Genomic DNA, 20,488 nt, shown 5'->3' on the forward strand with positions numbered 1-20,488 from the left:
AAAACAAATGTCCTTGATATTTTCTACAATATGGAATAACCGATTTATAAAATTGAAAAATCATTCGGTTTGTTCTCGATCGCAAAGTGTTTTTGCAAAAGGCAATTTTGCCGTTTCGGAGATATGGAGCGCAAAGGGGATAAAAACGGTTATGCTGTTTTTGAGAGAACGGATAATCCGATTAGATTAATTAAAAAAACAATTTGCTTGAGTAGACGGTGTGCAAAAATGCATTAACAGAAAATTTAATAATTTTGAAAATTTTCAAAAAAAAAATCAAAATTTTCAAAAAATCGAAATTTAAAAAATTGAGTTTTCAAAATTTTTTCACTATTTTCAAAACAAAACTAAATTTTGTAAAATTAAAAACAAATTATTTACTGAAATTTGAGAGTATTTCGATAATTAAAAAAAAAATCGAATATTTTCAAAAATTTCCAAATTCTCAAAATATTTAGAAAAAAAACGTTTTTTTTTAAATTCCAAAAAATTTCAAACTTCTAAAAAAATTTTAAAATTTTGAAAAAAATTCTAAATTATCAAAAAAAAATCAAATTAAAAAAAAAATGGACTTTTGTAAACGTACACATAAGTTGTTCATAAAATACGCTCGTCGCCCAATTTAAAAAGCACGTAAGTTAACAGTATGTAATAAATAATCTATTTGAAATTATTATTAAATTATTCAAAACAATTATTATTTTCACTCCTCAAATGTTTAATTACAGTACGGTTATTATATTAATTGAAATTATTTTCTATGTATGTCCAACTTTGAGTTAAATACATTAATATTTGCTGTATATTGACAATTTGCTGTATATATATTAGATTGATATCAAGTATTTAAAAAATAATCCATTATCAAGTCGCAGCCTCCCCGTTTATTCGTTCTGATATCCGATACTCGAAGTTAGGTTGTAATTTCTTTTGGTGTCGCTAAAATAAGTCACCGTGAAAAGTCATTTGATCCGCTCCGTATAAAAATCACAGCTTTTTTTATAAGAAAGCTTCGGGAAGATGATATTAATTAAGCACTTAAAAATTCACTTGACTAAATTAGTCCATCACGATACACTTCGTCAAGAGATCGAGGGATTATGGCAGCATCGATATAGGGATTATAAAATTACTGACAGACATAAAAAGTAATGAACATACTTATTAATTAATGGTACTGTCATTATTTTTGGTGTTTTAAGGCTTGATTTTATTTTCACACTACAGGTGCAAATTAATAGAAAGGAAATTCAAGTATTAAGATCTTCTCGTGTTAAGTTTCTCTTCTCGTTTTTTATCAAGCAGCAGTGATATTAGTGCTCGCTTGAAAATATGCATCTAAATACGAGTTTAGTTGAAACTGAGTCTTCAAGGCCTTGCTTTAATCTGTATATCACATCATAAGTGGAAATTTCAAATAATATTAGACCTATCCCAAACAGATAGGACAAGTATTGGGTTGCCTTCTAATAATACTATTTTCTAGGAATTTAGAATACTTCAGTTCTATATTCATAAAATGAAATATTCACAATAACTTGTAATTTTAACTTCAGTACTTTTTTTAAATAAATTTATATAGGACATTTGAAAGTACACAAAAAAATTTGAAAATTTTAAATTCATAGTTTCAAACAAAAGTCTTTATGCTCAAAAACTTGAAGCAAATATATAATTATTTTTGACTGTGGTCCTAGAAATATTATTTACGGTTACGGATCCAAAGTTTAAATAAACAAAAATGATAAAAATTTACCACAGTTATCAAAAAAATTTATACAGTTTCACCAAAACTCTAGGTTGCACTTAAAGACGCTTATAGTTTTGAAACTACATGAAATGTTTTTGTCCAAGTTTTTTCACGATTTAGGATCAATTTTATAGTCATGTTTGCACTTGACGTTGAGTTCTGGTATACTTTGTATATATTATAATTACATTCTTAATTAAATGTGGTAACATAGACTTTAAAATTAGTCTTACGCCAAAACTGATACTTCACATTAATTTTTATCTAGTATGATCATATTTGATTGAAATAATTAAATAAAATTCATAGTTAGTTTCGTTTCGTAATATTTCGAAAATAATTTGGATATGTTCGTTATATACGTATTTCTTATGATTATTAATAAGAAATTTTGTGTTTTTTTTAATAATTAACATCGCGTAGGGTAAGTTATAGCAATCACGAAAAAATTTAAAATATTTTTTTTTTATTTATTTTTACGTTTCAAAGGTTTCTGAACATTTTGGCATACCTTAGGAAAAATGTATGTATGGTTGTGTGTTCGGAAACAATTTTTCAAAGACGATTTCAAGAACAAGGGTCAACCAATTTCAATGATTAGAAAAGAATTTGATTCTTATTGATGGGGAGAGGTGCTTATTGGTATTTCTTATGTAGTCGTACTGTAATTTACTGAATTTGAATATAATATATATATATATATATATATATATATATATATATTCAGTATTTGGATAATGTCCAGACTACAATAATGAACTGAATGCAGTTATCAACTATTGGCATTGAAAACTATAAATAAAAGCACAATGATAATTCCCATGGATATCAGTAGCATTGAAACTTATCATATCATTTTGCATTTTTTATATAATTTTCAGCAATAAGAACTTCTTGAATTGAAGTGATAACTTCAAACAACGTGCTAATTCATATGTCAACTCAAATATCTTCTCTGTATCAGATGAATTTATAATTACAAATTCTGTAATACTGGTAAATTTTTCATTCATGCAATAATGCCGGGTAAACTCTATCCTTACTTAAAAATATATTGCTGTATATATTTTTAAGGAATAACCGATGTTACTACTGCTTGATATTACACAATCCGAGGTTTGGACTTTTATTTGGAAGATCATAGCTCTAACCACCATACCACGGGAAGGCCAAGTAGTATAAACGAGAAAATTTTCAATTTAAACTTAAAAAAGAACAGCACTAAGATTTGTTTCTCAATTTTTTAGTACATTCATTTTAATTTTATCATCTCCTCATAGCAATCAAACAAATTCAAAATCATCTTTAAGAAACGAACTTCTTAGAAAGCACATTCTCTTTTAGAGTCCTTAGCTCTAATCATCACACTACGGGGTAGACAAGTTGTATTAAACGAGAAAATTTACTTAAACCTTAAAATTGACAGAACCAAAATTTTATTTTCAACTTTTAAATGCGTTCTATTTTTATCTTCTCATAGCAATCAAACAAATTCAAAATCACATCTCAGAAAGCAATTTTTATTTGGAAGCCCATGGCTGTAACCACCATACCACGGGGAGCCAAGTAGTATTAAACGAGAAAATTTTAATTAAACTTAAAAAAATGGACAGAACCAAGATTTGCTTTCTAACTTTTAAATACGTTCTATCTCTATCATCTCCTGATAGCAATCAAACAAATTCAGAATCACCTCTCAGAAACAAACAATGAGGCGTATTTTAATTTTCCCGCGGCTAATAATTCATCAGTCCTTTTAGTGCTTTTTTAACTACCCGTAACATCCTGCCGCAGATTGCGATTCAAAAATAAGAAAAAGGAAAAAAATCGGCGGGGAAAATTCTTAATTTCTCGCCCACGAGAAAAAACGGCTCCTTTCATTTCCGATTAAAAACCATTTCCTGACATTGAAAACAGGATGCAATATTGGTATCCTCGCTCATAAAGGAGGATCCTTGATTGTAGTTTTCTCTGAGACAATGTTTTTTTTTATCATTTTATCTCTTGCATTGAGGACATTAGGTCCTTTGTCTCAGGAGCAAAGGAGCACGTGTCGATGGGGGATGAATCGAAAGAATTTTGTATGGGATGTAAATAAATGTCTTCACGCTTGTAGGAATTAGTCGACATAGTTTGTTTGGTATAATATTTTTAATTTTTTTATGTTGATATTTGGGAAAGTCAAAAATTTAATAAGACATATAGTCTTTGTTAAGAATTCTTCTGCAATAATTAACTTCCGTTAGAGTGAGTTACAGTAATCACAAAAAAATCGATTTTTATTTATCTTTGCATTTCAAAAAATTCTGAACATTTTCGCATACCTTAGAAAACATGGATGTGTGTGCGTGTATATGTATGTATGCATGTATGTATGTCTGGATACAATTTTTCGTCTACAATTTAGGGCGCACGAATCAACCGATTTGAATTATTCAAAGAACAATTAATTCCTATTGAAGAGGAGTGCTGATTAGTGTTTCGCCAAAGCAGGTCTTTTTCGAATTTTCGAATTTTTTGCGCTCAGGAGCTCAAATGCTTCCAAAATGATAAAAAAAATCTGAAAATTTTAGCTCTTAATATTAACTTTAACATAGTCAGCACTCCGACCAAAGTTTTTTATGGAATTCCATTTGGATTTTAGAATTTTATAACTTAGAGACACGTGAATCAAAATTTTGAAAATAACATTGTATTTGCTTATTTTGATGATAAATAAAAAAAATTACAATAAAAATTTAGGATGAAAATTTCTAGGAAGAAGAATCAAGAAACTTTGGTTGGAATGTGGACTATCTTAAATTTAATAATAAGAGCTAAAACGTTCAGGGAATTTGTTTCATCAATTCGGAAGCATTTGTGCCTCTTGGAGCCAGGAAATTCGAAAACATCCATATCAAGGACTACCCTAATATATATATAAATAAATAAATAAATAAATAAATATATATATATATATATATATATATAATATATATATACATATATATATATATAGCGCGTCGACTTTCAATATTTTTACAAAATTTGCATCTACAATAACCGCGAATTTCGTATATTTTTATTCTTACGATTTAAAAAATAATCTCTCGGTCCATCAATTAAAAATCCAAAAATCTCTCAATTTTCCCGACAGGAAACTGGAAAAAACAAGGAAACTCTCGCTCTGAAGAGGCCTGTTCTTTTTTTTAATTATCTATACCTCAATTGTGTTTCGGTACCTCGGGGTTTGTTTTTTAATCTCTTATCTTTAATACAACCGCGACCCCCTCTCGTTCTTGCGATATTTATCCACTCGTACATGACGAAAGGAACGCCCTAAGGCTGGGGTCACATCATATAGAAAAATAATATAAATAAAAAAAATATTATGTTATATGTATGTATATGCATATTATGTTTTCTACTATTTGGTAGCCACATCAAGCATTTTTAATTAAATTTTCAATAAGTTGAGATATTTCAAATGTAATTTTTGTTCAATAATTATCGTTACGTTCTAAACTAAATATTGTTACTGATTACAAACAAAATTGAGTCGATTTAAATTTAGGTTATATATTTTTTTTTAAATCGGTTGATTCTGCGGTAAAATGTTTTGGCAAGGCTATGTTATGTAGCAGTTTTCTTATAAAGTGGTACTATAAACTGTCAATTCCTGTTGCTGTGCAGTCAGGCGTTTTAGATAGAAAATCTAGCCTAGAAAACGCACGAATATAAAAAACGATTTCTGAAACATGGCTTGACAACTTATGAGTGAAGTTGTATCTTATGTGCAAAACGCCCGATTTTACATCAAATATGTCATTTTGACAGTATTTAGTAGCATTTTGTATAAAAACTGGGACGTAATATAGCCTTGCCATAACATTGGTAACATTCTATTTTACGGCAGAATCGACCCATCTATATTCTATATTTAAATAATTCCAAATATATTGTTCTATATCTCAGAAACTATCATTTTCTAGAAAACTTGCGATGTTACAACATGTTTTTGTGGGACTAGTTGTAACGACAAATAAACAAAAGTAATGCCTCTAATAGTTTATTCTACTCTTTACACATTTTCAGAAAATATACTTGATTTTAGGTAATTCTATTCATACAATAATTATTGATGATTTAAATAAGTGTTGCTATTATGAATGGATACTGATGGTCTTTTATTAAGAAATTTAAGAATAAAAGTTATTTCCCAAGTCATTTTTCTCGTTGTGTGACCCAAACCTTAAGTTGAAAGTGGGAACACATCTCTAAAAAAAAGTTGGAATAGATGGGAGAATTGCTGTTTGATAACATGATTTAAGCAGTCGCAATTAAAAATATCAGATAATTAAATTATATGAAAGAGACACTGGATTCATGTCTGAAACACGATTTAAACGAAGATCTAGATAAAGACATTTTTCCTATACAATTCAGTGTTTATCTTCTCGACTTGGGTATGTGGTAATTTCAACAGCACTTGAAAGTAATGTACATATTTGGATTTAAGGAATTTTCATGAGTGGTATTTTAAAAAATACAAAATTAATTAGGATTGGGTGCTAATATTTGGCTTACACAAAAGAATCAACAATATTTGGGGAAATTTTCCAACTTATAATGATAAGTTAATTTAATTTGAAACATTCATCAAATTTTGTTACTATTGTGATATGATAAGCCAAAGTATGGATTTCGTCAATAGTTTTCTCAAAAACTGCTGACCCAATTGAACAAATATAAAAACCTTTAGATGTAGGATGAGCCTCGATTAGATTTGTGAGGCGATCTGACAAGCCGTTTCTATAGTATTAGAAACACAGTGCTTTTTGTGACCATTTTCGCAAAGATCTTGCTACTTCAAGTTTATGGATTTGTGCATTGTTTACGAGAATTAATTATTAATCATCTAAATAGATTCCTTATATCTGTCACCTAATGAGCTGTCTTCAAAACTTCTCTGGCTGTATAGAAAATACTACCATTTATTTAGCGGATTGATCAATTGCTTTTGTCATATGATGAGCTAAATTGTCCACATTTTCGCAAAATTGCTAAACCAATCTCACAAATGTAAAAGCCATTAGATGTAACTCGATAAGAAGGATGAGCTTCGATTAGATTTGTGACGCGATCGGTCAAGCCGTTTCTTTGGAATTAGCAGAAATCTTGATATCTCAAGTTCATGGATTTATGCACTTTGACAAAAATTAATTAATAATTATCAAATTATATTCCTTATATCTGTGTCAACTAATGAGCAGTCTCTCTAGCAATCACAGTCACATCGGACATCGACTTTGCGACATGTACTCTACAATAAGAAATTATTTCTGAAAATGTATCTAATTGTTTCGATTTAAAGTGGCAAGAACTGTTTTAGTAGTGCATATGTGAACAAATGATTATTAGGAATTAATTAGGAATATTACAATTACATTTTACTGAAGATGACACATAACAATGTGTCGAAACGTATGGAAAAAATAAAAATGTCTTAAATTCATACAATTTAAAACAATTTTTTATAAACGAACCGTTTTCTTTCAAAGAATATTTTGTTTGCGACATCTATTGTTCAACTGGGCTCTATTCCTACTCTTTCCTATTTATTTCATGACTCACCTAGTTGACCTTGGATAGAGAATTCAGACTCCGACGATCGTTGGTATCGCAGTAAAATGGAACGACTTGTAACGGATAACACATAATGTTAATTTAGTTTTTCATATTTTAGATTTTAAATTATAACACACTGATGATCAGACAAACCCCCAGTCTCGAAACATTTGTAAAATTGATATTTAATAAATTAGTGCAAAAAAGTGTGTTGTTTGTTCAAATTTCTAAATTTATATGTATATATATGTTTATAAATATATAAATTAATTAAACTTTAATTACTAAAAATCAAATATTTCATAAATTTAATTTGCATCCTCCAACAAGTCCAAAAATATCTTGCAAATACATCTCATAATTTCACTAGGTCACATCCAATTATCTTAGCGAATTATTTATTCTTTAAGTTTTAAAAACGAGTCGAGTGTTAAAGATATTTTTTTAGACAAAAATTATCTTTTAGATTTATGATTTCTCATTAAGCAATTATCAGCAGAATCAATTCCGCGTTCTCGACGAGAGAGAAGGAGCTTTTCCGGAACGAGATTCAGATCTCTGTGGCAAACATCTCCGACTTAAAATTCATTCGTTTTTTTAAATGAATTAAAAATATGAATCACTTGCTCAAACTCTATCTTTGAAAGGAAGACCTTAAGGCATTTGTAATGGATAGAAAAAAATACTAAAATATTTTTACTCATTTATTATTTGAACAATCTCCAGTATCAGGTGCTTATGAGCTGGTTGTGCAAGGTATTTATCTGGTACTCAAACTTTTATTGGAAGTCAGCACACTGGTTGTTTTTTTTCTATTGTTATGAAATTATTAGACAGTACTAGTTTTTTTATATATATTTATTAGCAATCAAAAATTATAAATTTCTTTATGCTAAGGGACAGTACTAGTAGTGTTGTAATTTTCTGCAGCAATGCCCCTAAAGCATTATTTTCTAGCTCTCACTAACTGCGCCACGTACTAGGCAAACATTTTGAAATTAGTTTGAATTTTGCTAAAATAGCAGCCAAATATCATAGTGGTTTTCAATAATCTTAAGAATTTAAATCCAGTGTCCAGGTTCAATTAGTTTCCAAAAATGAAAAATCATTAGCGATGCTTTTCTTCGCAACGAGAGCGATCAGATGCGGATAGCGTCCTCTCGTCGCAAATGAACTTTTAAATTATATTTCCCGGGACAACTTTGAAAAGCGGCTAAAAGAAAAAATAAAATAAAATACGCATCCATTTTGCCGTTAGATAACGGTTGCCTACGGCCGTGATGTATTTCGTATAATAAGCGGAGAAAAAATCGCGTATCAAACTGGAAAAATTAAAAGGGGAACAAGGAAAAAAGTTCTAATTGAACAACTATGTAACGATGATAAGTGGCGAGATTTTTTCGGTAATTTAATTCATTTCTGTTTGGTTCTGGCTTGGTTTGCTGGGATGAGATTTTTAGCTTCAGATAAAATTTTTAACGAACAGAAAATTTCAGAGCGAGACATGTTTCTATATGAACTGATTTGATACAGTTTGGCGGGGAACAAAGGTCAAATTTGATTTTGAGGTTCTGAGTTCGAATCCCCGCCAAGAATTTCAAAAATATTTAGTAATTAATTTAGAATTATGAATTGTAATAAAAACATGTATGTAAAAATAATCATAATATTTAAAAATTAAAAAATCAGAATTCAAATGAATTGAAGTAAAAAGTGTTTAGAATATAAAATGAGAAAAAAGAAAAATGTAGATACGTTAAGAAGTATAGAAATAATAGGATTATATGAAGAAAATAGTATGAAATTGTAGATTGTATAGGATAAATAATTGTATAGAATAATGTAGGTGGCTTAAATGCTCGAGTAAGCGAGGCCAATAAAAATAAAATAAAAAATAAAAAAAGTCGAATCCAAATAAACTACATCACAACACATAACACGTATATCAAGCAAGCAACTATCGAACTAAGTTGAATAAAATTCCACATGAATTCCGAATTATGAAAATGTGCTGTTTTACTGTTTTTTTCTAATATTTGTCACGTTTCTTTTTACCCCAAAGACGGGATGAGAGTGGACTACCAGGAGGCAAATTGATTCAATATCTTAATTTTAAATTTAAAGAGATTTTACAAAATAATAGCTATATTATTTTTTTGAAGAAAACACTGTATATAACCTTGATGTGGTATCTTATCAGAAAAAATACCTCACCCACATGTGAGCTTTTATAGAGCTTATTTGAAAAAATCTGTTGACTAACTTATAAATAACAATACATCTTATGAAACATTAAAGTAATGTAGTCTTAAAAATGATAAGATCTCAAACTAAAAAACAGTGCTCCCAGCCAAAAAAAAACTAACAGAAGAAAGTACTTTTTAATTCAATTTTTAGGTTTGCTGGCGCATTCCAAATGTAAAATATCTTTTCTTTCTGGATAGTAGGCAATTTAGATATCAATTTCCAAGACCAAGAGTTTTTCGAACGATTGCTTAGTTTTTCATCGACGTTTGTTGAAAGATGGAATATCAAATCGAAAAATTTTGTCATTTTGCATTTTCATTTCTGCAAAGGTATAAAAGCTTTTCTTAAACTCACAAAAAGTTTTGAGCTGTTTATGATAATAAAGCCTCAAAAACGACAGTGTCAAAATTGATTTGCTAATATTCATTCTGCTGATTTTCCACTCAAAGATGAAAAACGCTGTGGTCGTTCGTTAAAGTTGATTCCAAAGGATTTGTCAACTTTTACTCTCACAAGCATTGAACAACTAATTAAGTTAAAATATTAAAAAACGCAGTCAAAGAAAAGCGGTCCGAATTGACAAATCGAAGCAGTGATTTGATCCTTTTTTTGACGTCATTCAATTTTGGCCACTTGCCAGAAAATATTAGAGCTTATTTGGGAGGTTTTGCCATATCCACCAATAGTAATGACCTTGCACCTTCTGGTTTTTGTTTTGATCTTTATAAAACTCCTTCAATGGTGAAGAATTGATACCTGGTACCTGATTTAGTTTTTTGCTAAAAAAAAGACAGAAGTTCTACGAAAGTGCAATAATGATGTTGTTTGAAAGCGACAAAAATATCTTTATTACATATCTCTGGCACCTGGCAAATATTATTGGAGTTTGGTTGAGAACTTTTACCACATCCACCTTATGTAGCCCTGACCTTGCACTTTCTGATTACTTTTTGTTCCGATCTTTACAAAGCTCTTTGAATGGTAAACAATTCAATGATTACGATGGTGTCAAATTGTACTTGATTCAGTTTTCTGGCAATAAAAAACAGAAGTTTGATGCTGCTCGAAAGTCATAAAAAAATCATTGATAAAAATGATCAATACACCATCGAGTTGAGTTATATTGTTCCATGAAAAAAATGTCTTTGATTTTCTAACAAAAGTCAGCACTTAGTTAGTTGCCCACCTAATATTAATAACTAAAATTATAATTTTTATTTTAATTTAATGGCAACAACTTTAATCTAATTAAATGATGCAAATAACATATACTTTTAATCTTGATTTTATTTAATGTTCATATCATTTCAATGTGGATCTTAAATAACCTGCGGCCAAATTATTATTTTTCAAGCAAGGACATTGTGCTTGGAACGGAATTTAGTAGGGTAGCATGATACTTTTTAGCAAACATTTTTATTATCCTATATAAGAGTTACTATGGTCCTATATAAGAGTTTTTTCATAATTATTTAAAACTTACATAGGTTTTACATTTTGCCAAACTATTTTAAAAAATAACATATTTCTTGAGCAGTGATTCATGATTTTTAGTAAATATAAAAATATGGATTGAAATAGATTTGTTACTTGTAAGTACCGACATTGTTTTCTACTTATCTAAAAATATTTCTGTCGAATTGTACATTCATAATTATTTCTGAAAACCGTTTAGATACTACAAATATAGGCAAGAATGTAACTCATGTAACACACTATATTTTGCTATGGGAATGAATACAATCATTTACAAATCATAAAAGTATTACACTAGTTTTATATTGTAAGAACTGCATCTATTATATTATTTCTTTTTTTTACACAAAATTCAGTTAGATAGAACTAAAAAATATTTTTGAAAAATCATGCATCATTGATTAACGATTTTTAATTCTGTTTATAAGCCACGACATTTGCTTTAGCGAATTTGTTGTATTTTAAAAGCATATGTATTGTTTCGAAATATTTTTACTAGCTCCATTTCTAAAAGTCTTCGAATAAGAAAATGGGTGTGGGCCGAAGAAACACTGAAAAAAAAAATTAAAATTAGCCAAAGGTTTACTTTTCATCAAGCGCCGAGACGAGTGTGCAAATAATTGGCTCGCGAGAAAAAGAAATTCTAAGACCGAGAAAGAGCACGGTCTAATAATATAACTCAATTTATGTGGATTTATTTTTCTTAAATCATAACGATGGAGGCAATTGTGTTTTTTATATGTTTATGATCAATTTATATTTAATTTTTGGTATATTTATTTATTTATATTTTTTAAATTTGAAACTGTGTTTCGCTTTTGTACCCTTTTAAGCATGATTTTAGCAATGTTAAACAAATTTCCATTTCGTGTAGAATACTAATTTAAAATCAGAAAAAAATGTTGTAAATCAAACTATTTAACGGTAAGGCTTTATAAACTGGTGAAAGATGCAGAATAAAATTACGAATAAAATGATATATAAATTGTTAAGTGTGTTCATATAATTTTCTCGAGATTATCTAGTTTTCCTGAAATTTTACGATAGCAACTTGCCTGTAGGCCACACCGTGCGGAATTCAAAGTTGCGATATATGGGAAAAAAACTAATAATTTTGAGACCTTTCTAACGATGTATAATACTTTATATGTTTTCTTTACAGAAATATCGAATCGTGGGGAGTGTTGCTCTAACCTTTGCACTTTGCATTTTGACAAGTCACCACACAGATTGCTCTCTACTATCTAAACCGTAAAAGATACGAAAAAACTTTGTTCGTACGAAAGATTCAGAATAAAATAACAAATCAAACGATACATAAATCGTTATGTGTGTTCATATAATTTTCTAGAGATTTTCAAAATTTCCTTTAATTTCAACAGTGTGACTTGCTCATAGTCTAAACCTAATATTTCTGTAAAATTTTGTAATAAGTTTTCATTATTTCAATTTTCATAATAATTCTGTATCTCATTTATTTTCTAGTAGTTTCAAAAATGAAATTTTGTTATTAATTTTTATTAATATTATCATCCTTGGTCAACAGCAATCAGATCCTAATAGCTTTTATAAGATCTTGTGATTATTGATCGTCTATGTTTTAGAAGCCAACCAAAACCCAATGGTTGGCCTATGCACATTTTATATATATTTTTTATTAGAATTTTGTGATATATATTTTTTTTAATTTGAGGCAACAACGCCGGAAAAGAGTTATAATTACTTATTAGCATATTTAGATCTATATTTTAAGTTAAATCTGATATTACTACTGATCAAGATGAGCTTCGAACCTGGAGCTTTGTAGTTACTAACCTTTCCATACCGAGTCACATAGATGAACTATGCTCATAATTATTTGGAATTCTACAATTGTCGAATGGCGTGATATTTTAATATGAATTTCTAATCTGCCTATCAAATGAGAACGACTAACATTACAAGTTTAAGTTATTTACTTTTTGTATTACGCACACATTCCAAATCCGACGTCTAGTCGACTCGCATAAAAATTAATAGAGATATATAAAATAAATTCGTGTTCGGGTTAATAAAATATATTAGCTCAAGCAACAAGCAAGGAGCAACGCTCTAGACATAATTCGGAAACATTGTAATTTTCGTAATTTTTGAAGTAAAACTTCTTTAGGCGCGACTAGGATGTGAATCCGTACAAATGCAACGGAAATGCGTTACGGCCGAGTCGAGTACCAATGATTGTAGCAATGATTACCGCTCTCGATGATACGATTTCTATACGGGTCGATTGTGATTAGTCGTCGTGTATGTGAATAGATTTCTGTTGTTGTGTGCGTACCGGCATCAATGTAGTATGCGTACCGGTATCAACAAGAATCGGCATAGATAGATAAACATTTTAGTAAACATCGTAGTACAAATTTTTAATTTAATAAAAAATGCCTGAATCAGAAGAATATGTTACCCTGTTCATTGAAAATAATAAAACAAATTAAACATTCGTGTGGTGTACTAAACGTAAGTTTATTGATTAGAAATAATTTTTATACTATTCGTAGTTTCTATAAATCTTTGAAGTTAATAAAATGGAAAATATTTTTTAGGCAAGTCAGATATAACAGCTGTTCAAAGAATGAGATTATATCGATCAGTCAATGACTGTATGTTAATTTTAATTACATGAAGTTTTTTAAACACAATTACATGATGAGTGAAAATGCGAAAACAATATTTGTTTAAGCTTTTTTTAACATAATCCACCGTGTGAACAAATATTAAAGAATTTATTAATCAACAATTACTTTATTTCTCCAATGAAGGTTCATTTCTAATTACAATAACAAACCGATCATGTCATATTTGAAGTATGGCTTGAATTAAATTGTTTTTTAAATATTATACATATTTTTAATGCTATTATAAATATATAAATCATAATTTATCATTATATAAATGTGTATAATGGTTGACACTAATAAATATGTGCATCACGAGTGTTACCATATTACTGATAAACATTATTCAAAATTGTTATATGATGTATTTATTTTTACTTAAATGCCATCTTGTACAGTAGCAAATCAGTTTTACTTCAATCGCATATGAACTTTACGCGCTCTCTTTTTTATTACAAGTATTTTCTAATTTAGAAGCCAATTCTGCGGTGAAATAGAAATGTTACTACAACATACAATGCTATATTAATTACTGTTCTATATTTCTATTAATTAGTAGTACAAATTGTGAAAATGCTATGTATTTGATGTGCATGAAATAACAATTTTTTCACAAGTGCATCTTTATCATAAAGTTAAGTTCTATATGTAAAATGCTCGATCAAACAGCAAATACATAAAATGTTAAGTTTTTATTACCAACTCATACGAAGATAGGACATGACTATTAATGTGATAAAACACAAATTTGTAATTGAATATTACTTATTTCATAAATTTTCTTTATTTCAGAATTTCTGTGTAACCATACTCTTCTGTGAAATTGCGCAATTGGCAAAACTCTATCTGGACTAAAGCTGGAACACCTGAAATATGTAAGTGCTTAGGTAATATTATATATTTTTATTACTATTATATATAATATATATATATATATATATATATATATACATATATATAGATCACAGTTGATACAATACTAATAAACATTATAGTAATTATATTACTTATAGATTTTAGTAATCTTTTCGTACAATTATCTAAAAAAATTAACGTTAACTAATTTTTGAAGTCATCGCATACAATTTAATAACTATGTACAAAAAGTTTATTGTACAAACTATACTAAAATGAATGAAACAAACTAAAATGTATTTTCTTCATTGTATTTTAAGATATATACATTTTGGTGTACTACTTAATAACATTAATAGGTGCTTCATATACAATTGAGAATTTTGAACATTTTTCTTTGAAAACTTGTACCAAAAAGATTAGCCATGGGTAGTAAGAAAATTGTAAATAGTTGGTTGTTATCTTCTAAACTACTTCATCTTCGAATTTTCATTATAATATTATAGCATCTCTCTAATCATGAAAAATTATAGAGTCCGGATGTTCCATCGCTTCATCTAAAGATTGTTGCTTGATCCTATCAGGCAAATTGCACCAATACTGATGAACGGCTTTCTCAGATGTTATTTTAAATAAGTTATTTACAACTTCAATGGTCACTGTCCCACTTTTTAGTTCTCTAAGAACAGCAAACCTGGACCTCCGAAGATACTGTTTCAACTCGCCTCCTTCCATATTAAAGTACTTGACCTGCAAGTACTTCCCTTGGCACGTACCGGTTGCACCAATTGTGGCATCCAGTCCGTGAATCAGCCAAACTTCTAGAGTTATTGTCTCCAACGTCCCGTGAATAGTTTTTTCTTTCTCATCAAATTTGGTGCGGTAACGGTCATTGTTTATTTTTAATTAATTATTTATACTTTAGTTTATTTATTATTTAGATTAGTAAATAATTTACGATTAAACGTTTACGTTTTTTATTTCGTTTATCTACTGATTATACTCAATGCTAGTTTGATTTTAGTTTCCATAGAAACAAATTACGTTGACACATTTCATAGATGAGTTGATCTGCATTGAATCGAAAGACAAATAATTGATCAATTAAAAATTTGATTTAAGTTCTTTAGCAAAATTCAATAGTGAAATATCTAACAAAAAATAAATTTAATCATTCGAAATTTAATTGTAATTTTAATATACGTCAAATTGGATTGAACTATATCGCTACGGCAGTATTTTGCACAGGAGTGCCAAATTCTATACGAGACATTTACACACAAAATGTTTTAAGATTTCTAATCATTATTAATAGAAATGTATACATGACATATTTATGATTAAAAGTTTTTGAGAGAACGGAGCATCCGATTTGAATGATATAAAAAACATTCAATTAGTAATGGGAGAAGTGTTTATAAGTTTTTGGCAAAAGCAGGCCCAGCCATTTCGAAGATACAAAGCTAAATGTGTAAAAAATGGCAGTTTTGAGAGAACTAAGCGTCCGATTTAAATGATTCAAAGAACTTTCTGCTTGTCTCAACAAAATCATTGATTTTGAGAAAAAAAAAATTGTTTCAACTTTTTTTTTTCAAAAAAAAATTTTTTTGTATATCGAAAATAATTCAGATTTTATTTTTAATTCTGACTATAGTTCTAATATACTTTAAACAAATAATTTCAACTTTGCAATTCAGATTATATAATTCTTATAAATATTAGACAATGTTACAATATTTATTTATAATAATCTATTTGAAAACATTCAAAATTCCTCGAACATTTTGTTACGGTATGGGAAGTTCCAGCAATCTGCCTTAAGGCACGATGCCATACACCACTAATTTTAATTAATGTTAACATGCTAATGTACATATTTTTTTTTGTGCATATAATTCAAAATTACATAAAATTACTTGAATGCCACACTTCAGATCTTTATGCTGTTCATTACTATTTAAAAATTAAAAAAAAATACTGCAATTTTTTTTTGTATTTTTATTATAAAAAATGCATTGGTTTCATAGAATGAACATAAAAAAATTTTGAGTGGGTGTTCCAAAATAACAAAACACTGTAAATATACTCACTTCAATGATCTCACAAATTGTCATGTAAAATTACAATAAAAATACTTATAAAAATTTTGTAAAAAAAATATTAAAATATATAAAACATGAAAAATGATTTTTAGAAAATTACAAAAATAATTTTGATACAAACTATAAAAATGGAAAAGTAAAATATGAAAAAAATTAAAATATATAAAATGGCAGGTATAAAAAAACTGTTAAAAAAAATAAACTAATAAATTTTCGTCGAACTCAAAGTAATGACGCACTGTCTTTATCTTGGGAATCTGGAGGATCAGGAGATCTTGACGTGTGTTCTAGCTTTACACACTTGTCGGCTTTCTTAGGTTCTTTGGTAGACTTAACGGAGCCGGTCGTGCTCGAAGACCTTTCTCGCTTTCGGCCGCCCTTTTTTGTAGGTTTTCTGGACCTCCTCGAGCCGCCCTCTCTGGTGCTGGAACTTCTTGAGGTTCTCTCTTTTGTAGGTTTCCTGGACCTCCTCCTTCTACTTCTGGTGCCACGGTTTCGAGTGCACCTTATACAACAAGTGCATTTGGGCTCTGATCCGGCATTTGTTGTTTTATTGAAGAGTCTCCGATCACCTGCAATATGTGCGATATCACATTAAAATGTAGCATGATGAGGGAATAAAGAATTAGTTACACAGGTTCACGAAATGAAAACGAAGTTGAATATATTGGGTATGCATGATGTGATTTACGAAGTTAAAATTGGAGGTTAGCATGCAAAAACGATGATAAATAAAAAAAAAATCCGACAAAATAATTTATCTAGAACACTTTCCACATAATAATTATAATTTTAAAATTCTTGTGTTTTTCTCCTTAAATGAGTGCAAAGCTTGTTACCAAAATTTGAAGAGTTTTCATAGAGATAATACCACATAAAAAACAAAATGTAAACAATTCATCAGAATTTTAATTTTATATATATATATATATATATATATATATATATATATATATAATATTTGTTATTAAAATTATGAAGTTGACACAAGTTAGTTAAAATTAGTGCATGGCTTTTTAGGCATTTATTTAAATTTTTTTAACGTTATTGAACAGCACTCAGAACATGTTGTTAACACTTACGGGACGGCACCGATATCAAAACAATCTACTGTACCGGCTGTGAACTTGATTTCATTGTGTATGTTATGCAATTTGTTTGATAACTAGCTGTAAGTGGAATTCTGTCTTAAGGCAATTAGGGCATCGTGCCTTAAGGCAAATTGCGGGAACTTCCCGTACCAAAAATTATTATTTTTTTAAAAACGATTAACATTTTTGAAAAAAAATTACTTCGAAATGATTATTGAGAAACTAGGAATATGACAAAAAATTACTTTTTTTGAAAAAAAAATTTTATTTGAAAAAAAAAAAATTTTTTTGAAAGAAAAAATTTTTTTTTGAAAACAAACTATTTTTTATTGAAAAGAAAAATGTTTTCTTCATTTTGACATATTTTGGAAATTCTGAACTTTTTTCAAAGCAATCGTAGTGCTTGAACTGCATAGAGACGAATTGTCACAGCGCAAGTGCCGCGCCGCCGTCTAACGCATAAACATTGGTACGGAACCCATAGAAATGTAAAAAAAAACTAGCTGTAAGTGGAAATTCTGTCTTAAGGCAATTAAGGCATCGTGCCTTAGGCAATTGCTGGAACTTCCCGTACCAAAATTTTTTTTTAAACAAACGATTAGAGTTTTGAAAAAAATTTACTTGAAAATAAGATTTTTGAGAACTATATATTGGACAAACAATTACTTTTTTTTTGAAAAAAAAAAATTTTTTTTATTTTTTTTTTTAAAAAAAAAAATGTTTTATTTTATTTTGACATATTTTGGAAGATCTAAACTTTTTTCAGAGCAATCGTACTGCTTTAACTGCATAAAGAAAAATATCAAGCCCGTAACGCCGCGTCGCCGTCTAACGTGTAAACATTGGTACGGAACCCATAGAAACATGTAAAAAAAAATTTATACTTATTGTTAAAATCTCTATAAAATATTTGATAATTTGATGTGCATATTCTAATGATATTTTTGACCGCCAATGGCATTTTTTTTACTTTTTTTTTTTCATCAGATCCCCGAAACCGTTAGCCTGCCTTCATGAAAATTTGATCATTCTTTATCTTGTCAATACAAGTAAAATGTTGTTTTGAAATATTCAAACGGACGCTCCGTTCTCTTAAAAACTGAGTTTACCGTTTTCGGCACTTTTTGCCCCGTATCTTTGGAACGGCTAGACCTAACTTCGCCAAAAACTAATCAGCACGTCTCCTTATTAATACGAATCGAATGTTTTTTGAATTATTCAAATCGGTTGATCCGTGTTCCCGAAATCGTCGACGAAAATTTGTATCCGCACATACATACACACGCACATACATACATACATACATACATACATACTACATACATACAGCACCCCACAACACACACCCACACATACATCCATTTTTTCTAAGGTAATGCCAAAATGTTCAGAAACCTCTGAAACGTAAAGAATATAACCTTTTCATTTTCGATTTTTTTGCGATTACTATAACTTGCCCTACGGAAGTTAATTATACCCATTGTTTAAAATTTCTATAAATATCTGATAATTTTGATGTGCATTGTCTAATCATCATTTTTAACCGCGATGGCATTTTTTTTTTTAACTTTTTTTATTAGATCTCCGAACCGCTAGACCTGCCTTCATGAAAATTTTTATCAACTCTTCATCTTGCCAATACAAGTAAAATGTTTTTTGAATTATTCAAATCGGACGTCCGTTCTCTTAAAAACTGAGTTACCGTTTTCGCACTTTTTGCCCACGTATCTTTATAATGGCTAGACCTAACTTCGCCAAAAACTAATCAGCCGTCTCCTTATCAGTATGAATCGAATGTTTTTTTGAATTATTCAAATCGGTTGATCCGTGTTCCCGAAATCGTCGACGAAAATTTGTATCTGCACATACATACACACACATACATACATACACACACACATACACACACACACATAATCCATTTTTCTAAGGTATGCCAAAATGTTCAGAAACCTCTGAAACGTAAAGATATATAAAAATTTTCATTTTCGATTTTTTTGCGATTACTATAACTTACCCTACGGGAAGTTAAAAATTTGTGGTCATTGAAGGACATACATTTATAATATTAATTTATTTTTGATAATTTTATAAAGAATGGTGACGTTCAAACAATTGTCTGTATGAATGTCTATTTGAAACTCATCTTCAATACTGTACTATTGTAAATAGTAACAACATTTACCAGTCGTTTTGCCATATGTAAAAGCGCTCGGTCGTTTTAAATGTTAAAAAAAGACTATATAGCAAAGAAAAAGGCTAAAAATACTACTAAAATAACTTAAAGTATTTTCTAAATACAACATGTTTATCACTGCTATATGTAATTTATTTAATGTTTCGATGCAAACTGAGTCATTGTTTATAAAATAGCCTGTGTCTCACAGACTATATTGTCCACTCAGGTGGACAGCCCGTCCCCAAAGATTAATTCATTTAAATTTGACGACAAATCGTAAACCTAGTGTTGTTTTACAAAGTCCTACGAATGAAATTTTCTTTCATTCAAAGCAATAACAGATAAACTAAATAATTGTCATTTATTTATCAGATTTCTTTTATTATAACCTTGGTTTTGAGAGCATTATGTAAAATATGTGCTAGGGTAAAGTGGGAATTATTAATTAAATCTTAAAACTCTGTACAGTTATTATTTTCATCAAAAATATTTGAAAGTAGAGGGAAAAAGATGTATAATTAGCCATC

At 29.0% G+C, this 20,488-nt stretch overlaps 1 protein-coding gene across 1 annotated transcript in view; it reads right to left on the minus strand.

The window, feature by feature from the left end:
- The window catches only part of LOC113374697 (splicing regulatory glutamine/lysine-rich protein 1-like), a 71,830-nt gene that overhangs the window by 20,735 nt on the left and 30,607 nt on the right, over positions 1-20,488 (minus strand). Inside the window, exon 3 of the mRNA XM_026614672.1 lies at positions 16,931-17,263. Coding sequence (XP_026470457.1) covers positions 16,931-17,263 — 333 coding nt within the window. The remainder of the gene's footprint in view (positions 1-16,930; positions 17,264-20,488) is intronic.

The sequence above is a fragment of the Ctenocephalides felis genome, unplaced genomic scaffold, assembly GCF_003426905.1.
Source record: "Ctenocephalides felis isolate EL2017-DRISC unplaced genomic scaffold, ASM342690v1 CF-g0.4_SCAFFOLD_01886, whole genome shotgun sequence".
In the NCBI taxonomy this organism is placed as follows: domain Eukaryota; kingdom Metazoa; phylum Arthropoda; class Insecta; order Siphonaptera; family Pulicidae; genus Ctenocephalides; species Ctenocephalides felis.